At 36.1% G+C, this 20,741-nt stretch overlaps 1 protein-coding gene across 1 annotated transcript in view; it reads right to left on the minus strand.

The window, feature by feature from the left end:
- gpat2 (glycerol-3-phosphate acyltransferase 2, mitochondrial) overlaps positions 1–20,741 on the minus strand; it is a 59,403-nt gene that overhangs the window by 36,480 nt on the left and 2,182 nt on the right. The window contains exons 2-4 of the mRNA XM_084389563.1: positions 14,276–14,383; positions 9,869–9,979; positions 6,732–6,805 (exon numbers count right to left, since the gene is read on the minus strand). Of these exons, the coding sequence (XP_084245689.1) occupies positions 6,732–6,805; positions 9,869–9,979; positions 14,276–14,341 (251 nt within the window). The 5' untranslated portion in view covers positions 14,342–14,383. The remainder of the gene's footprint in view (positions 1–6,731; positions 6,806–9,868; positions 9,980–14,275; positions 14,384–20,741) is intronic.

The following is a 20,741-nucleotide window of genomic DNA, read 5'->3' on the forward strand; positions in this document are numbered from 1 at the left end:
CCTGAAGGCAGGATTTTGAGTCTGTGGATTAAGAAATTTCGTTCTTGTCCATTTTCTATTTTCCACAGCCAGGAGTAAAGCACAAGCTTCAGCTGTAAAGATAGAACTTTGTCCTCGGATTCGCATGCCATGAAATTGATCTCCAATTATTGCTGCTGCCGAAACATGATTACCTGCTTTGTATCCATCTGTGAATAGAGGTCCATTGAGAGGAAAAATGGCATTTTACTCCAAAAATGTCTTCTGATATTCATGAGAGTGTGTTATTGTCTTTTTGTGTTGTTTCAGGGTTGATATAACAGGTTCGATATAACCTTTTCAGATCCCAGGGAAGAATAGTGCTAACATGAGTCTGTCAAGATGTCCAAATTTAAGTTCAGGTTTTTCCAAATAAGGTTTTGTCCAATTCTTCAGAGGCAATTATCAAGGGGAAGTGATATCCATCTCGCCAAGTGTTATCATAAGCCTATGCCAAGTCAAAGAAAACAGCATGTTTTTTTTTTTTATAAAGGTATCATGTAAAAATGACTCCATTCTAATAAGACGATGGATCTAAAGTACTTTTACCTCGTCTAAAACCACACTGATATTCATTTATTTTATGGCCCGACTACAGTATCCACACCAGATGTTTATTAATCAGGTTTCTTCAAGCATCTCGCAGACGTTCCTGCAGTTCTTCTGGATTTAGTCTGCCTCAGTTTTTTCGGTTTCATGTAATCACAGACGGACTCGATGATGGTGAGATCAGATCATACCGGCTGTTGTCAGATTCCTTGTGCATACACAAATCTCACTGGATTATTACAATTAATGGCAAAAAGAATGTTTGGAAATGTAAACTGATATTTCCTACTGACACACTACAGCAAAATATATAAATAACTGACTTAAAACAGGGGGGGGAACGGGGGGTGGGGGATATTAAAGGTCCCATTCCATGGATTATTTATCATGTTTCCAGGGGTGCCCTTATAATGTTAGTATGTTTTTTAGATCAAAAATTGTTATAATTTAGAAATAAAAGGCATATTTCCTAGCCTGATTTCATTCCCTGGTTTGAACACTCTGTTTGAAGGGGCGTGTCTGCTGAGAGACTTCAGTGTAAACGCCCTCTGCTGTGATTGGCTGAAATGCTTGCATATGAAATATCTGGCATTACATGTGGAACTATCTGGAAAACTTTTACTATTACAGCTATTATACGTTTTTACTATTACAGCTATCGGGATTAACGAATCGTGAGAAGTTTTTTAAGTATTTAGATCTCTTTCAATCACATAAAAAATTGCAGTGACGAGCATTGAGCAGATGACAGTCTGTTGATCGCGTGAAAAAAGATCTTATCATTGCAACGCAGTTTCTGCACTCACTAATGATTTCACCAATGCAAACATGAGGCATATAAATACAGTAAGAGATTCGTTGTGCAGTGTAACAGCGTCATTGATTTCATAACGAGTGTTGGCAAGTGTCCATATAAACTCGCGCTATGTGATTGACAGCTTGGACGATTGGAAAGGGATTGTTCTTTGATCGCTTTCTGTATATTAATCACAGTTTAAGTAAGATTATTTTCATCCTACTAAGAGAAACGATGTGAAGTTGATCGCTACTTCCATATTAAATCACTACTTGTACTTACCGCTTGCTGGAATATAGTTAAAATTGTCCCCTTCGTCAGTATGAAACGCTGAGAGAAGCCTGCTTGATATTATCCCAGGTTAGAAAAACAGTCCGTGGTGAAATGGACAGAGCAAACTAACTTCGAATTAAACTTTTGCGGTATCCGATTATAGATAAACATCAACCATCTGTTGACATTTCGCCATCAATACGCCTGTGTTCCTGTGGGCGGAGGTTACGGTTCTAGTGACATCACTAAAGCAGGATGTAGAGGGGTGTAGTCCAATCCAGCCGTTTTTTGTAGTCAACTTCTGTTAAATAAAATATCTCGCTTGGCATTGAACTTTGAGCTTTATAATTTTACAGATATTATTTATACTCTAACAACAACATTACACACTAACTAAAGTTTGAAACATGGGATCACGTAGAACGGGACCTTTAACATGCCTAAGATTTTTGCACAGTACTGTATATATATAGGAAGAATAGGAAATAGGTATAGGAAATATGATGGCTTCTTGCCAAGATTGTGGTATATCTGCTGTTCTCCAGATTGTATTAAAAATTGAGGAGGAGTAATAATACAGCATGGAGTAGATGCTTCAGAAACTCATAGTGAATTTCATCTGGACCAACTGCAGCATTATGGGAGCATTTAAGAGCACTTGAAAGCTCTTTCATAGTGAAGAGATCGTTATGCGGTTCCGTGTTATTTGAGGAGAAGTCCAGATATTTCTGCTTTTGCAGTGTTCGTATTGTTTGAAATTCAGGTTGTCAATTTTCTAATAAGCCGTTCTTTTCGAAAGACTAACATTTGCTATTTCTTGTCATTAAAAGAATATCTCAATATTTAATATGTTGTATTTATGATCCACTTTCTTTGTTGTTCATCTTTCGAAATTATATCCCAGATCTTGTTGGTCGGTGTGTTTGCAGTTAAACTTGATACAAAACTTTTCCAGCTCTGTCTCTTTGTGTTAATAACTCTGCGTGCTTGTGCCTGACACATTTTAATCTTATCAGATTTTATTTAAAAAAAAGTCAGCTTTTTTCAGGATTTCAATAACTTTTTTACAGTTTTCATTGAAACTTTGTTTGCTATTTCAGTAAGAATGTCAGTGAACCTTTTTACTGGATCTTGAAAATCTTTTATATATAAATTTTGATAGCATAATTGTACTAATTTGCTTTAAAGTGTAAGTTGCAGGTTAACCACCACAGCCAATTAATGTGTAAATTAAAGTGCTCTATATGTATATATTTAATTATTTCTGTCTTAAAATGCGTTAAAATAACATTTATCTGGGTTTCTTCAAAGGTAGCGTGTTTTTTCAGTTACTGGGTGATGACGTCATAAGAGGAACTCGCAACCCATACTCTGCTAGATTCTTACTGTATTATGGCTATTTGGAGAACGACTGAGAATGTGGGAAATCATCAAATTCTTTATGGACCACAGCCCTTCAATTTTTAACCGGTCAGGCGTGAGAGAGGGGAGCCATGGCACTCAAAGAGTTATTAATGCTTGGTGTGAGGAGAATTAATTAGTGGAGGGTTGGCTTGGTGTCCAGGTGAGTAACGTTAGCCACGTTAGAGCTAGTCTACTTTTCAAAATATTGCCGTCATGTAGAATAGCAAGGAGGGACAACGACTGAAGACATTATTTACTTACAGTACGTGTCAGTCAAAATCAGAGCTGTAGAGATGCACACTGCACAGGCATCAATCGCGAGTCTCATCGACGCCTCAAATGTAAGTTAACGTTATTAATACCCTTCCTCAATCCACGCGTTATCAATTTCTCACGATTTAATTAGCGATGTTTATTGTCAGAAAAGAAAAAGAGAGATCGATGTCCCCATCACTGTGTTTGTGTGGGCTATGCAACCCAGTTGAATCTGCAGTGGAGAGTGTGTGCTGCCGTGAGGTGAACGCGTTTAGTTTAGTGGAACAGCTCGACCTGGGACCGGCTGATCTGACGTGCCTGAACCCGTTTGTTTTGCGATTAGCTTACTCTCATTTCAGGCTGGATCACGTTCCCCTTGAAGTCAGCACACACGAGTATGTACAATGGAGTTATTTTATCCATAATTTTTTTTATCAAATAAAACATACAACCAACTTTTCCGAAGTTATGTAAGGCGAATATAGCTGCTAGCGTACGGTAACTCTACTAGTGAGTTCCTCTTATGACGTCACGCCCCATCTAGTGGAAGGGAGCGGGAGCGGTTAAAACCACTGTTAAAAGTGCCAACTTTTCATATTATATCAGCATTTTGGTATAAAAAACAATGGTGGGCGGTTCTTATCTTTATGTTTAATAAACACATTGCATTACTTCGTGAAAAATGTAACCTGCAACTTACACTTTAAGTTGCCATCTTGGGATTTTTTGTTGGATGTCCAATTCTTCTGAGGCAATTATCAAGGGGAAGTGGTCACTTTCACATAAGTCATCCCAGGTCTTCCATGAGAAGTCAAGCAAAAGTTTAGATTGTTACATTAATGGCAGTATATGTTCCATGTCCCGGGTGCAAGTAAGTATTTGAACCATCATTGAGGTGGCACAAATCATTGTTACTAATGAAAATCTTCAAGTATTTTGCCTTTCGTATTTGTGTGGTGTCCTCCCCATAGTGGACTGTTAAAATCTCCCATAAGAATGAAAGGGGGTGGCAATTGATCAACAAGTTTGTTTAAATCTTGAAGTGTCACAGATACATCAGGAGGTATATATTTATAATACGGTTCAATCAGACTGAAAAGCCTTCAGGTAAACGTTAATCGATCCGACTGAGCTCGATCCGAATGAAATTTCAATTCGATTGAAAGGGGTGGTTTATTCCTTTTCTAATCCAATCGAGAGAACATGTAAAAACTTGATTGGATTGAAAGCCGAAAATTGAAAGGACTGCGCATGTGCAACAATGTAGAAATGGCATAATGACGTATGACGCACGGAACGAGCTGCAGTTGCTGTTAAATAAAATGTCATTAATGAATAAATAAATAGTCTGTGAACTTTGAAAGGTTTTGATCCTCTTCAAATGTTGACTACTGTATCTTTCTCCACTGACGTTCTAAGTTGTTTAAACCGTTTCTGCGGATGCTGATATTTAGTAGGCAGCTGTATGACTGGGGAGAGATGGCGAACAGGACATGGTTTGGGTAACATTAGCAACACATTATTAGCTGTTTGTTAACGTAGTCAAGCAAAAGGCTAACCATATTAATTACTGTTATGTGTCAGACATTGCAAAGAGTGATACCACTGTGCAGCGTTTACTACAGTAAAGTTGACCGAGAGGATCTCTGTGCTGGTGCGAGTGAGTGGAGGTGGGGCTAATTTGCATATTCATGGTACCGCATATACTTAATGAAGTAAGAGTGTTTAGACTGAAGCTATTTTAAAGGGTTAGTTCACCCCAAAATTAAAATTATGCAATTAATTACTCATCCTCGTGTCGTTCCAAACCCAGAACACCTTCGTTTATCTTCGGAACTAATCATTTTGATGAAATCTAAGAGCTTTCTGACCCCCACATAGACTACAACGTAATTGCCACTTTGAAGGCCCAGAAAGGTAGTAAAGACACCGTTAAAATAGTCCATGTGACTACTGTGGTTCAACCTTAATTTTATGAAGCGACAAGAATACTTTTTGTGCTTAAAAAAAGCAAAAAATAACAGTAGTGACAGTCTCTGATGCTGTTCACGTTGTAAACACAGTGCAGCGCTTCCGGGTTCTATGTCAGAACGCCGGCTCAGTATCGGCCGACTCCTGCGTCAGCATCACACTCATGTGTCGTGGGGCTCAAGTGAACAGAGTCAGACACTGACATGGAAGAAAATAAATAGTTGAATAAAGTCGTTATTTTAGTTTTTTTCGCACAAAAAGTATTCTTGTTGCTTCATAAAATTAAGGTTGAAGCAGTTGAGGTTGACCTATTCATTTTCAATCTTTAACATTTTTACATTTTAATCTGGACTACAACATGCTTGGACTACAATTATTGATTGGTAACACTTTACAATAAGGCTCTATTAGTTAACATAAACTGAAAATGAAAAATGCTTCTAAAGCATTTATTAATCTAATGTTAGTTTCAACATTTAATAATCCATTATTAAAATTAAAACCTGAGCTAACATGAACTAACAATGATCAGTTGTATTTTTTTAACTAACATTATCAAAGAATAATAACTTCTGTAACAAATGTAGTTATTTTTCATTGTTAACTCTTTCTCCGTCATTGACGTCCTTTTATGAGAAAATGCTTTCCTGCCATTGACGAGTTTTTACGGCTTTTCGTGTTTTCACTGTTAGGTAGGGGCCGCTATTAAGCATCTCCTGAACAAGTACAGTCTCTCCAGATCAAATCACAGGCATAGAACAAGCAAAAAGGAGCGATCTTATATGTAAGCAGATGCATATGAAAAAAAATGTGATCATCAACAATAAACAGCATATAAATCAGAACGGCCTAATGTTACTGAGTGAAATGTCGACCCACGAAGTGGTTAGGACTGTGCAAGCTTTGATCTAAATTTTGATCATCGTTCTGAATCTGATCTGGATGTAGTCTTTGACAAAAACGTGATTTTCTGTAGCTAGAATAAAACAGGTTTTTTTTTTTTAACACAGGTTCTGTTTTTTCTTTTGACATATTGCATGTTCAGATATTCATACAAGAAAGTATTCTGGGGGCCATGAAATTGTGAAAATGACCAAAAACGCTGGCGGTGGCTGGCAACTTTATATAAAAAAAATATAGAAGATATAAAAAAAAAAAGTTATTAAACCTGAGCAGCTTTAAAGTATCTTCCCCAGCTCTGGTGTGTGATTGGCTAAAAGTGTACAAAAAGGGTACCCTTTTACAAAAGGGTAGCGGGATTGTGGATCTACACTTGATTGTGGGTCTGCGATGTAAAAAATAAAGAGAAATTTATTCTAGGGACTGAAGTACATGTGCCTGGCTTGCGAGTCAAACACAAACAGTAATTACACTTGAGCAGTTTGAAGCTGGAGTTGAGAGATGCATTGTTATTTTAATGGCCCGGATGTGGAGGGCTTGAGTTGAGTGAAGGATGTGCACTTACCCGGTGTGTGTCTCGTTCACACACGTCAGGTTCTGAAAGCCCAGGGGAGGAGTGTTACACAGCAACTTCAGACCCTGAGAGTGGCAAGAGGATATTTGATCAAACTTGATGGAAAGCTCGCTAACCAGCCTCCATCACAGTACAGAGAGTCTGCTCTGCTGTCCTACATAGACTGAGATAATGACACACTTTAGGGAAGCCTTTTAGTGTTCAAAATAGCACCCTATTAGTTCCACTATAAATCATAGCCTGAAAGATGTTCAGAAATTGGGCCTGAATAAAATACTTCAAAAATAAAATGTTTCTCAAAACATAGTGACATGCAAGTAACACTATCATGCAAGTTTCTAAATGATAGAATAAAACATTTAAAACTGCTACTGTAGCTCCTGATTGCTTAGTTTTTGTCTCATTTTATTTGTTTAAAATAAATTAATAAAATAGATTTGGGTTGTACAGTACAAAGTAAAGTAGACATAAAAGTGTATTTTAATCTCTGTCAAAGGGTTAGTTTAAGATCTCCAAACAATTCTTCACTAAAAAGTATCTTGAACAGACCTATTTGAAAAGTTGTGAATGTAGAAGTTGGAACAATGTACATTTTAATGATTTGCTGCCATTTAGGTCGACCATAACTAATCCCTCGGAGCACCAGCGCTCTTAAAAGCTTCTGGAATAAAGACTAATTTGTAAAAGTTTGTTAATAAGTAAATTAATAACTTGTGTATTATATTTTCTGTGCAGCAGCATAGAAAGCACTCAGAAATGAAAAAGATAGTTCCTCAAAATATAATTTACAGAATAAACTGAAATTCAGGTAACTATTCACTGGAAATCTTCTTGTTTAGGAAGGATTTTTGCATACACTACCATTTAAAATTTTGGGGTCACCAAGATATATTTATCTTATAAGCCTTTAGAAGAGACGTGTAATGTTGTTTTTTTTCCACAAAAATATTTAGCAGCACAAAATTCAGATTTGCCACCACAGGAATACAATTACATTTTTAAATATAATAAAAGAGAACATGGTTATTTTAAATCATAATATTTCACAATATTACTGTTTTTGCTGTATTTTTTATCACATAAATGCAGTCTTAGTAAATAAAAGAGACTTCTTCAAAAATATACAAAAATCTTAGCAACCCCACGCTTTTGATCAGTTTGTTAAAACGGTTCCATTTACAATTGGCCACATAAATGTGTCTCTGCAAAACGGATATAAATCCAATCTTTAATTCCCGTGTTATATGCAAATTTAACGGAGGTCACGTCAATCAAAAGCAACAGATATGTGCTGCACTTTACTTATCAGCTAATTTCAAGATTAAAAACCGCAATAGGAGAGAGAGCGGCATCAGCACTGATCATTTAGTCTCAATACTTTTAATGAAGATGATATTGTGTTGAGCGTCTGCGACTTACTTTCAGATTAATTTGCGGCAGTCAGCGCATTGGTTGCTGAAGAGATACTCAGCTACTCATCTGCGGCGTTGCTCTCACAGTTATTTTCATTTCATTTTGGCTGAGTAAATTTTACATCCAGGTATGTGGTTTTACAACCAGATGAATTTACATTTGTCCAGTTTCGTCTGAAATGCGAGAGGTGGTTTGAGTGATGTGACTCTCTAAAGCGTTTCGGAGGCCATTAACACCTGTTTTTTTTCACGATCAGATAGCTATCCGATCAGAGAAGTGACCAGGTGTAAACAGGCCCTAAATTGAAAGTACAGAGATAAATTGCAACTTTAGATCTCCCACAATCTTGCAATTGCAACTTCTTTGCCTGGTTTCACAGACAAGGCTTAAAGGAATGATTCACCCAAAAATGAAAAATCTCATTTGCTCACCTTCAAGTTGTTCCAAACCTGTATACTGTACATGTCCTTGTTCTGCTGAACACAAAAGAAGGGATTTTGAAGAAAATTTGTAACCAGGCCTCTTTTGGGCACCACTGACTACCATAATAGGAAAAAAAAAAATGCTATGGAAGTCAATGGTTCCTCAGAACTGTTCAGTTTCCGATTCTTCAAAATATCTTCCTTTGTGTTCAACAGAACAAATAAATTCATGCAGGTTTGGAACAACCTGAGGGTGAGTAAATGATGACAGAATGTTTATTTTTGGGGGAACTATTCCTTTAAGTCTAGTCCCAGCGGTCTAAACTAAAAGCAACTTGCACTGACATATCTCAAAATATGTCAGTGGCTTTGTTTTGTCTCAAGATGCACACTAGTAATGTTTTTTTTTTTTTTAAGCTACTTCAATGTCCTAATCCTAACACCTAATCCTGCCTTAATTAAATTACATTTTAATTTGTCTCACAATATGACTATTTCTTATTTAATGTCGCAAATCATTTTTTCTTTTTTTACTTCAATTCAGAAATGTGCGTACATTGAAAAAATATACATCCTGCTAATAATTTCCTTTTGCGCTCTACAGAATGACGTGAATAGACTGAGTGAATAACTATTCATTTAAGGCACTGATTGTCATTAATGATCTCAGTAAAACTAGAGGGGGGGGGAGACATCTCATAAGTACGGCAAATGCAGACATCTCATAAGTACAATTATGGTGGTTGCTACGTACCTAGTTCAGTGCAGATTTATTTGACAGGGTTGTTAAGTAAAATCCAAGCATGCTTTTTAAATGACTTTTAATACAAACACCAGATAGCTCAAATATGATTTATCTGGCTGGCTGGCTTGAGATTAATAGATTGGTTCAGGAGAGGTTCGATCCAATAACCCTCTGATTACTGCTCCATTAGCCTCACATCCCAGCTCTCAGCACTATGTGCCCACTGGGACCAGTGCTGCTGGAAACAAGCTTAGTCGTCTGCAGTTTTCTGAAAAGCTCTTCATAGCATGGGGGGGAACTATGCCTCTTGAGTGTTCATTATTTTTCTCTCCATTACTAATCCCTTTTTTTCTTGCTATCCCTACCATAAGTAACACGTTTGCTGGCGCTCTGAAATCTCTTTGATCACCCCTCATGATATGGGTTTGTGAAAGCAGTGTCTGAGGTTTTTCAGGTGAGCCTAAATCTGTGTACTTCCCCCATCTGCCTCTGGCTGTTTGTCCTTTTATTATCTTCAAATAATCCTTTCATCCCTCTCGTTTTCTCACCAGACTCTCCGGGGTGCATTGGTGACAGCACCGTCCAACCATCGGCCTGAACCTGCCCAGGAAAGGAGCCATGCTTTTCAACTTCCTCTTGATTTTCACACACCACGACAGCTACCAAAAGGAGAAACACACACACACAGAAACATATAAAAGGGTTTTCCGGAACACAAAGAAATGAATAAACTGAAGATTTAAAACTGGGACTACAAGCGTCAGCACTTTCCACATGGAGAGAGATAAGAAACAATCCTCCGGGATGGAGCATGTTCCAATTTTATCTTTTCTATGATCGCTTCATTTGTTTCACATTTTCCAACATCAAAGCAGGAAGGATGAATGTTTGAATGCAAACAGAGGGACGGAATGTGAAATCTATTCATGAGTGGTTACAATTGATGGTACAATTTATTGGCAGTCAATTTGGGCCTTTGTGACAGAGAGCCGTCCCATGAAAGATTTCCACTGAAGATGACATCAATTTAAATTGGTACTAATAATAACATTTTAGCACAGACGGATAAGAGACATGGGCTGGAGACAGTAGGACTTATTTATCATCATTCAAAGCTGTCTCAACAACAGATGCCATTAAAATCATCTGTGTGGGAAATATCACTTACAGCAATCAATTATTAAATAAGACTGCATAATGGATGGGGGCTCCATCACCCAGATTAATTCTTTCAATCTCCTTTTCAATGGAAAATTATTTCTGCTGGTAATGTTTCATTAGCTTGGGCTCACAGACACCATAGTGTCTGTCTTTGGAGTAATAAAAGCAAGAAAATATAGTCTGAAATCCAGAGGAATTGCATTAGGCTGTAATTCACTTCAGATCAAATTTCAGAACAGATAAGAATCAAATGCTTTGGTTTTAAGAACAAATAATAATATATGAATTAGACCATTCAAATTCACTAAATGTTAAAATTGTTCACACTGTAGGGGAATCCGGTTATTCTTAATATAATTCGTTTTTTCAGATCAAACTGCAAGGTATCACTTTTGCTATCAGGTACACGGCTACTGGTTGTCATAGTAACAAGGCAAACTTGCGAGGATTGTTCAGACTGTGACTCATAAACAAATATCTAATTTCAATGGGATTTCAAACCATTTACCAAGGTTGTTTGGCTCGTGCTTGTAGAAATTGGATTTCATGTGTGTTTTTTTTTTTTTGCTATTCTTAATTGTACAAAAATCGAAATTGTGATTATGGCTTTGTGCGCTTATCAATTTGCAAAAGGCTGCAACTAAATAAAATAAGTGTATAGTGTGATGCGCTGGGGGTTTCAGAGCGATGTGCGGCATGGTGTTTTAGTGTATCAGAGTGGCACGGTTCAAAATGACTCCTTCTCTGCATGTACTGTCCTGTGGGTTTAACGTGCATTTGGTAACCCAATGTGTGCCAGTTAAGCTTTATTTTCACATTCCAACATTATCATGGACAGATGATTTCCAGATGATTCATAATAATATAATGAGAAGCATTTGTAAACTTATCATTAAGTGGCAATGAAACTGAAGAATTGTGATGCACACCTGAGTGTAACAGATTACTGGAAAAAATATTGTTTTCTATCCACCGGATGTTGATTGGATGATTGGACTGTATTACAATAGTAATATACATCTGTATTTGAAATGATAATACTAATAATTACTGAGACACACTCTCAAACGCTAGAAAGAGTTGAATCCACTTTAAAGTCCAGGTATAAGTCAATGAAACTAATTAGGTTTGTTGACGTAGATACATTTATATTCCTTTTATTATATTTCTTATGATATAAAATAAATGTGTTTTGGCACTTGGAGCATCACTGACACCAAACGGTTGGGAAAAGACAAAAAACTATGGGAAACACTATTCTAAAGAATCCTTTTGGACAAAAAGTCTGGTTCTGCACTCACTTGAATTACATACAATTGTCATGGCTCTGTGCAGAAAATATTATCTCCAACCTAATAAGACTCAGGAAAAAAGGAGAAAATTGCTTGTTGAACCCTTGCTCAGAAAACGGCGTGCATTTCTGAGTAATTCAATAATTTGGTAGTTATTACTTCTACAACTGCATCTAATTTGACAAGTTTTCAATCTCATTCCTGACAAGGTGAGTACATCTATGTCTGGAATCAATTATAGAAAAAAAACGATATAACGATCCCACAAAAGTTCCACATGATTGACTCCTGACAGCCTGTGTGTGTGAGCTTTTTGGCCGTGTGTGCGCATTCATTAACGGAGGCAAGAGTTACCTTACGCTTACCTGGTGCTGTGCTTTGAATCTGATTATGATAATCACCATCATTACAAACACAGATAACATTTTTCAATCTGATACAGCAACACTAATGAACTAATCAAAAATGGAATACATTTCAGGTCATTTTCATCAGCGTTTGAGGGGAAGCAGCTTCTGAGAAATTTATCAAAGAGCTTTTTGGCTTTGTTCACTATGAATCCAATTTTATCTTGTTTTTCAAACAATTTTACAAGAGATGAAATCAGATATTTTCGTTTAGACAGTCATCATCTATAAAGGCTTCCATAGTAATGACAGGGCCAGGACACACTACTGAAATTTGATAGGACCGATCAGGACTCATTTTAATCAGATTTCCAACCCGTTTATTGTCGTTCATGTGACAAACAACAAAACAGGTTTGAGTGGGGATACAATAATCTGAATCTTGCTCCTCGTCTAAACAAAGCTTTTGTCATCTTCAGTGTTCTTTTTCTTGTCAACATTAGTTTCAAAGACTAATGTCATGTTGCATTTTTTACTACTCGACGACACTTATAGTTGGGGACACACAATACAGGATTCAGCAATATTATTGATTTGACTGTACTGACCCTATTAGATGAGAACTGAACTGAGCTGAACGATGACATCACTGTCTCTACAGAGCTGCTTTATAGCTGAATTGATCTTATTTCATTTCTGATGATCTTTACACAGTTATTGAACAGAACAGAATCAATTCTGAACTGACCTCAGCTGAATAATGGCCCTTTTCTCTTTAGAGCTGCTTTACAGCAGAATTGAATTCTGTTTGCATCACTGAATCGTCATTTCCCTGTTTACCCCTGTAAAGCTGCTTTAAAACAATCTGTATTATATAAAGTGATATAAAGGTGACTTGACTTGACAGTAGCTCATTATTTGTGTTATGTATCCAACCTGCCCTAGAATAAGAGGATTACTAGATGATTAAAGACCCAATCAAGAACCCTCAAGTGGACTGAATCACAGATAAAGTCAGCAGCTCTTCGGGGGTAAACCAACACTGCCAACAACAGCTGGGAGAAAATGGGATGGCGTTTGGAGTAATCGTCTGCAGCTGGTCTGAGTTATGAATTCAATTATCTTCTAGAAAGTAGGTGGATTTGGAGAGAGGTGGGATGAGTGAAAATATGAAAGCAAGAGCAGACTTTATTGTTTAAAGATATCATGGCCTCTCTGTAGCATATTCTGCACACTGCCCAGGCAATATTAACAATGAATACCAAGGGTGTAACGGTACACAAAACCGATGGTTTGGTTTGGATGGGGCGCGTTCAGTACGCCATGAGATTATCGCGATGCGTACCACGTACCGTGTATCGAGTTTTTTTCAGTTCGGGTTGAATATCGTTACACCCCTACTGGATCAATTAAATTGACCAAACGTGAAAATAAAGACATTTTTAATGTCAAGATTTAAAATGACAAAAGATTTCAATTTCAAATAAATGGAAATAAATTTCAAAAACAAAATCATAACGACCAAAAAGTTTGAAGGGTAGTGTATGTATACACAGACACACACATTTACATATACATATATTCATAAGTGTGCAGAGGCTTAAAGGGATAGTTCACCCAAAAATAAATACATCCTGTTATCATTTATTCACCCTCAAGTTGTTCCAAATCTGTATGAATTTCTTTTTTCTGCTGAACACAAAAGAAGATATTTTGAGGAATGTCGGTAACCAAATAGTTGATGGACCCCATTGACTTCCATATTTTTTTTTCTATACTATGGAAGTCATTGGGGACCAGCAAATGTTTGGTTAACCGTATTATTAAAAATATCTTCTTTTGTGTTCAGCACAAATCATACAGGTTTGGAACAACTTGAGGGTGAATAAATGATGGCAGAATTTTCATTTTTGGATGAACTATCCCTTTAGGTTGCCACTGCATCAGAGATTGAATTACTGGCATTGTCTAAAAAAAAAGAGATTTCCAAAGAAGCAAAGTAATCAAAGTACACAATGACTTAGTAAATTCAACTTTTACCCAAGTCTTAGCCTGAAGTTATTTTAATCTAAACGTTCTGCAATCTTTAACATTCAGCACTTCTAACCCCACATATATAACAGTAAGATATGTCATGTGAAATTAAAAGTCTTACCGCGGGGCGTTTGGGCTGGAAAGAAACTGCAGTTTTACTGGAAGGATTTTCGCTGTCTGGGTCCATGGTTCTTCAAACCAAGTTGCTACCTTACCATCAGAAGTAATCCTGAAGAAATAAAAATGATAGATTATTAAAAATGCATACTGTTTATCAAGAGGTGAATTTCTGAGTAGCTGATGTAAGTTTGGTTTTAGTTAGTATGCTAAAAAAACGGGAGTGTGGTGTCATGATTGACAGCTGTGACTGACAGCTTCTCTGAGCGAAGTAGTCACTGCAAGTCACCAAACAGACTTTTTCCAGGATCCTCAGGAGGAGATTAGAGCTTTAACTTTAATTTCCCCATTTCAATAGGAAATTTTAACAGTTTATTTCACACCGATTGATTGATTGTAATGATAGTAGTGTACTAACTGCAGTAGTGTACTAACTGATTTTGCAGGAGTGTGGGCGGGGCCTTGAGTCTGCGCGATCAGCGCCATATTGGGACATTGGCGGCTTCACTTTTCTTCAATGGAAGAGAGTGAAAGATGGAGTGAAAGTCCATCTTGTTTACATTAAAGTATATCATCCAATTTGTCCTAAACATGAGGCATGCTTTATATTAAGGCCTTCAAAATAACTTGTAAGATATAGTTAACAAGTATAGTTTAATGTGGCTTGCCCCGTCAGATGCTTGTGACGTTGCGGGATGTCACAAGCATTTGATTTTTTTTTAAATCCAATAGAAAAAAAAAGTACAAAATACAGAGATATATAACGCATATCGCCATTCAGCCCTAAAAAATACATATTGTAGATATAATTTTTTTGGCCATATCGCCCAGCCCTAATACTGAATGACCTCTATTATCTGAAAAAGATAAAGCTCAACATCAGTTTTGCTGAGCTGACTGCAAAATTATTGATGACATCTAACTGCTGACCAAACATAAAACACACAAGGAAAATTTATATAGAATTCATGGTGCCTACAAATCCTTTTTATTTACATAGCAGCGTTTATTTCATAAAATGTATCTTTCTAGAAAATTGAGGGAACACATGTTGGAAGTTTTCAAGCTGTTTAAATGTGCCTTTCACTGTATCGCCATTAATATAGAAATCCAATGATCTTCCTCTCTCCAATATTAACAGCACAAGCATGAACAAGACCAGACCTAAAATCTCATTCTCCCCAGCACCCTCAAAAACATCATTAACCCCATCTCTCTCCAAAGCTGAGTGTATCTCACTGTTCATCAAATGCCCCTGCAGCTACAATTATTTCATGTCCGAACATCTCCACATCTCTATTTAGTCCGGTTTTCATTTCTCACTCCTTTTCTCCACATCCACCTCTGCATTGCAGAAATGAACTATGCTTGTTTAATTTTGTTCATTGTTGCATTACGAAAGTGTCAGAAAACATAACACAACACCAAGGAGTGCTATAACAGGCATTAGTGTAAAGTAAACTGTATTTATGGCCAGTTTATGTGTTTTCCAAACCTGCATGGCTTTCTTTTTTTTTACTGTGGAACATGAAGATACTTTGTTTTTGTTTTATTTATACAATGGAACTCAATGGTCATCAAAACAGTTCAAAATATCTTTTGGAATGACAAAAATGCTAGAATCTTCTATTCTAGGGTGCCAGGGTGACTAAAAATGTTAGAATCTTCTATTCTGGGTGAACTATCCTTTTAAAGTCATTTTTATATTAGCTAGTCACCTGAATAATAACAAATCCACTTTAATGGCACAAACATTTGAAGCTAACTATCACCCCATTGAGCACTAAAGTTTTTTTTACTGCCACAGCAACAGAAGAGTGCACTTTTAAGTAGCCTATGTTCAATACTTAAAAGTACTGTCATCTCATCTGCATAATGAAATGTGTTTCTGGCCTTGTTTCTATGTCATCATTCATTAAAAATCAACCTAAGGGAGGAACAACACTGCCAAAAAAAAAAAAAAAACACACACACACAAAAAAAAAAAAACACTTGAAGAGGGTACCTTCAGGAACCTGACTTTAAAACTATGCACTAATATGGACAAAAAAGTTTTGTGGGTCATTTCTGTTATGCGGTACCTTTTGAACTCGTGGCTGTTCAGTTGTGTTTTTTTCACATTCCATTTAATTAGTAGCACTCATTTCACTACTAATGAGCACTTTGTATGCAGCAGAGATACATTTACTAAGTAGTTTTGTTTCATGAAATAATGTATGCTGTGTATTCTAGATCATTTTGTGGAGAACATGCACACTATATGAATATCTATTGCATGTCTGTCACTCTTTATCTGTTAATACTTGCAAACACTAGGTGTTAGGGCTGCATGATATTAGAAAAAAAAAACTCTGACATTGCGACTAATACAGAAATTGATTAATCAAATGTAAAATAACACTGCATAGTCTTCACTGAATAAATTAAATATAATTAATCTTTGTTAAGTCTACAAAAGTGATTTTCTTTGTATTTTACAGTTTTATTAACATTAAAGGTACAATATGTAAGATTTTTGTAATAAAATATTAAAAAACACTTTCACAGTCTGATCAATTTCATGCAGTTGTGTAGTTTACATTATCCCAAAAGTTCCCAAGGATTTGTAAATCCAGAGAAATTCCAGTTTTAAATAATGGCTCGTCCCTTGTCATTGTCGCCTATCAATGACGTAATATCCGCGCTATCCTCGGTTTCCACTTGTAGAAACCATAGATATAAATACATAGACTCCTCATTAGTGGCCGTTTCAATGGGACGCTATACGTAAGCCACCAATGAGGATCTATGTGTATATATATATATATATATATACATATATATATATATATATATATATATAGTAGGGGTGGAGCCGAACCCGAATACGGTATTCGGAAAGCACAAATAATGTGTTTTTTACGAATACTTATTTCGAACAAATACTTTTAAAAATATTTGTATTCGGGAACAAGAAAAACTTTATCAAAAAGCTGCGTTTCCTCATGAGACATGGCGACCGGCGGTGCTGCTGATGTGGTGGCTGAAATATTTTGGATTAGGCTAATGTCACGTTGTCATAAGGGGTAGTTCACATAGCGCGTTTTTTGCGCGTGCAGATTTCAAATGTAGGCGCGCGGCAAGCGCGCTTATAATAGAAGCGAGCGGCGCGCTGCATAGCAACGACAGACGCCACGGGAGGGCAAGCGCTTGTGGAAAGGAGAAAGCGTGCGAACTGCGCTCTTCATGATTACGAAGTATCAGCAAAGAATTAATTGATTTCTAGCCCTTGCATTAGCTTTAGATATATTTATGGAGATGAGAAATGAAATAAAAAAGCCGTCATTTTGTCATTAATATCAGTCCGTCAGAAAAGCAGTTCTAGGCTTATTCTTGGCTGGATAACTCTTAGCAGGTTTAAAAAGCTCTTTTAAAATTAAATATGAATGCAGTTTTGGATTAAATATAAGTACAGTCAAGTCAAATAAAACATGTTTTATCTCCTGTTTGGTAACACTACAATAAGATACCATTCATTAACATTACTTAATGCGCATCTAACATCAACACATTGAGTGAACAATATATTTTTACAACATTAATTAATGTTTGTGAATGTTATTTAATACAAACACTTGATTGGTCATGTTTGTTCACTTCATTCATTGTGCATTAAATAATGTTAACATAAATAATGTTAACTTTTGATTTTAAAAATGTATTTTTAAATGAACCCCAAGGAGAATAATTGCGACAGTATATAGCCTAACTATTGTTTATTGTTAGGTCATTTTATCTATTGTTATCTAACAAATGTAATATTAATGTAGTGTTTTTAATACTACAGTTTCCATCTTTGTAACCGTGATATAAACTTTAATATATGTAAATTTAATCTAAATTAAGCTTTACCGAAATTGTTACCGAGAACCGAGGATTTTCACAGGTATTGGTACCGAATACTGAAATTTTGGCACCGTGACAACACTAGTAGCTCTGTTAGCTTGGTAATTTAGACAATAGGCTGTTGACAGAGTAACATTAACGTAGGTAATGGCTGTTATGTTATTTTCTTTTCAATGACGTTCCTTGTTACATGTTCATTGCTGGATTTATGGAAAAACATCAACCAATATTGCATATCCATAATTATTATAATGGATATAATTAAAGAATACTTACACTATAACGTAAATTAGAAGTGTAACGCAAAAAAAATGGATTTTTACACCTATTTTGAAATTTACTCGAATACAAATACAAATACAAATACTTTTCCCCTCTCAACAAATACAAATACAGATACAAATACCGGCTGCTTTGCACACCCCTAATATATAGTATCTCGCACGCCGCTGTTGTGTCGTTCAGTTATCATGGTTCAGGATTATTGATTGTGTGTACAGAAAATCCCCCCCAAAAAATGTAAACATAGATCAGCTGAGGCAAGCGGGCTTTGGGAAAAACAGAGGAATAAAACAAGAATCAATATCGGCGTGGCATTTTCAAGATGGAGAGAGCTTTGCGACAAATTTGGACTTGACAGAGACTCTGCTCACGCATGTGTTTTAATAGACAGGTAAGCAAATATATATTGTACACATACGGATATAGCTATTGCACTTTGTTTGTACTTCAGTAACACTTTTTATCAAGTTTGGTGGCCAAGACTATGGCAGTGAAATTAAATACAGTATTGTGTTGCACAAAAATATTTAGCCATTACTTGCAAATACTGTGGTTTTGTTCAAATTTACTTTTAGTACGATTGTTTTAAACTGCGCAGCATTAAACCAAATCAATTGACAATTAGGCCTAGTCACATATCAGTAACAGGCTAATATAGCATTACATTTCACATTCCTTGCAGCTAATTCATTACGATGACAAAATAGTGTGATGAAACGTACAGGTAATACAAAAACTAATTTATTACCTCATCCGTGAACATGATTCGTGAATTATACGAATTATACCATACATCTCTGGATGGTGAAAATGACATCTCCCATCGCTCCACTCGCCTTCATAGCGTCATCAAGCTTCGCCTTTGTCATTGTTTTGAAAATGCGACCTCTGGCGGCGAAAAATTACATATTGTAGCTTTAATGACTCAGACAGCAGAGGTTATATTAGGCTGCTGTCACTTTGAGAGCACAGATCAAATGTAATGATACACATTCGTTTACTTCCTCAATTGTTTACGTTTATGTAAGCCATAAGCGATTCGGATTGTGTTTACTTTGATACTCGCCGAGACAGGCATTTTGAGACCATTTTGCATGTATGAGTCCGTTCAAGCACAAATAGATGAGAAAGAGAAATTCGGTGTTCACATGCTTTCTGCGAGTTTCGAATTGAGTTCTCTTTCGCATCTTTTTGCACTCAAATGGATTAAAAATTGCTTGAAAGTTTAAACTGACAGGACCCAAAACTCAGCGAATGATGACACTTTACAAGTTCACAAGAACACATGTTGAGAAACTACTGACTCTAACCTAAAGCTACAAACCTAACTGTGTAGAATTTAAATGAATTATTTCTATGGGTATATAGAGTTGTTTTTCTTTAATCATCTTTTGAAATTCAGATTTGTGCAAATTCACAGAATAGTTTAAATGTAATACATCACTTCACAAATTTAAAATACCTCAAATGCATTGCTAAGACTTACTGATTATTGTGCTTTAGTTTAGGATAATAATCCTTTCTGGGTGATGTTGTAATTTACTCGCTCTCAGTTGTTCCAAATTCAAAGACCTTCTTCTCCCATGGAAAACAATTACATTCTCAGTCACTCTTCACTTTCATCACTTTTTTTTTTCTTCCAAAAAAAGATTGACAGGTGACTGAGAATTCCCACAGAAGAAAGTCATACAGGTTTTGGAAAAACATGAGGGTGAGCGCATAATGACAGAATTACAAACTGGCAACATGAGCATGAGTAAAGGACAAAATTGTTATGATTGTGATTGCTATCACACAAAAATGTATTCATTGATTAAAAATGAAAACTATATTCTGAAGAAAATGTTTAGTTTGAAACATTTCAATTCGCAATGCACTTAATCATTATTTTGTGATAAAAGAAAATGTATATGATTTTCATATTTTAAACTGTTTAAAGGGATACTCCACTTTAAAATGAAAATTCTGTCATCATATACTCACCCTCATGTTGTTTCAATCCTTTATGAATTTCTTTCTTCTGCTGAACAGAAAGGAAGATATTTAGAAGAATATCAGTAACCAGACAGTTTCTGGTCTCATTGACTTCCATAGTATATTTTTTTCCTACTATGGAAGTCAATGGGACCAGAAACGGTCTGGTTACTGACATTCTTCTAAATATCTTCCTTTCTGTTCAGCAGAAGAAAGAAATTCATAAAGGATTGAAACAACATGAGGGTGAGTATATGATGACAGAATTTTCATTTTAAAGTGGAGTATCCCTTTAAAGTCAGCATGACACTGAAGTTGTGACTGTATTT

This window comes from Rutilus rutilus (genome assembly GCF_951802725.1).
Source record: "Rutilus rutilus genome assembly, chromosome: 19".
NCBI classification, from domain to species: domain Eukaryota; kingdom Metazoa; phylum Chordata; class Actinopteri; order Cypriniformes; family Leuciscidae; genus Rutilus; species Rutilus rutilus.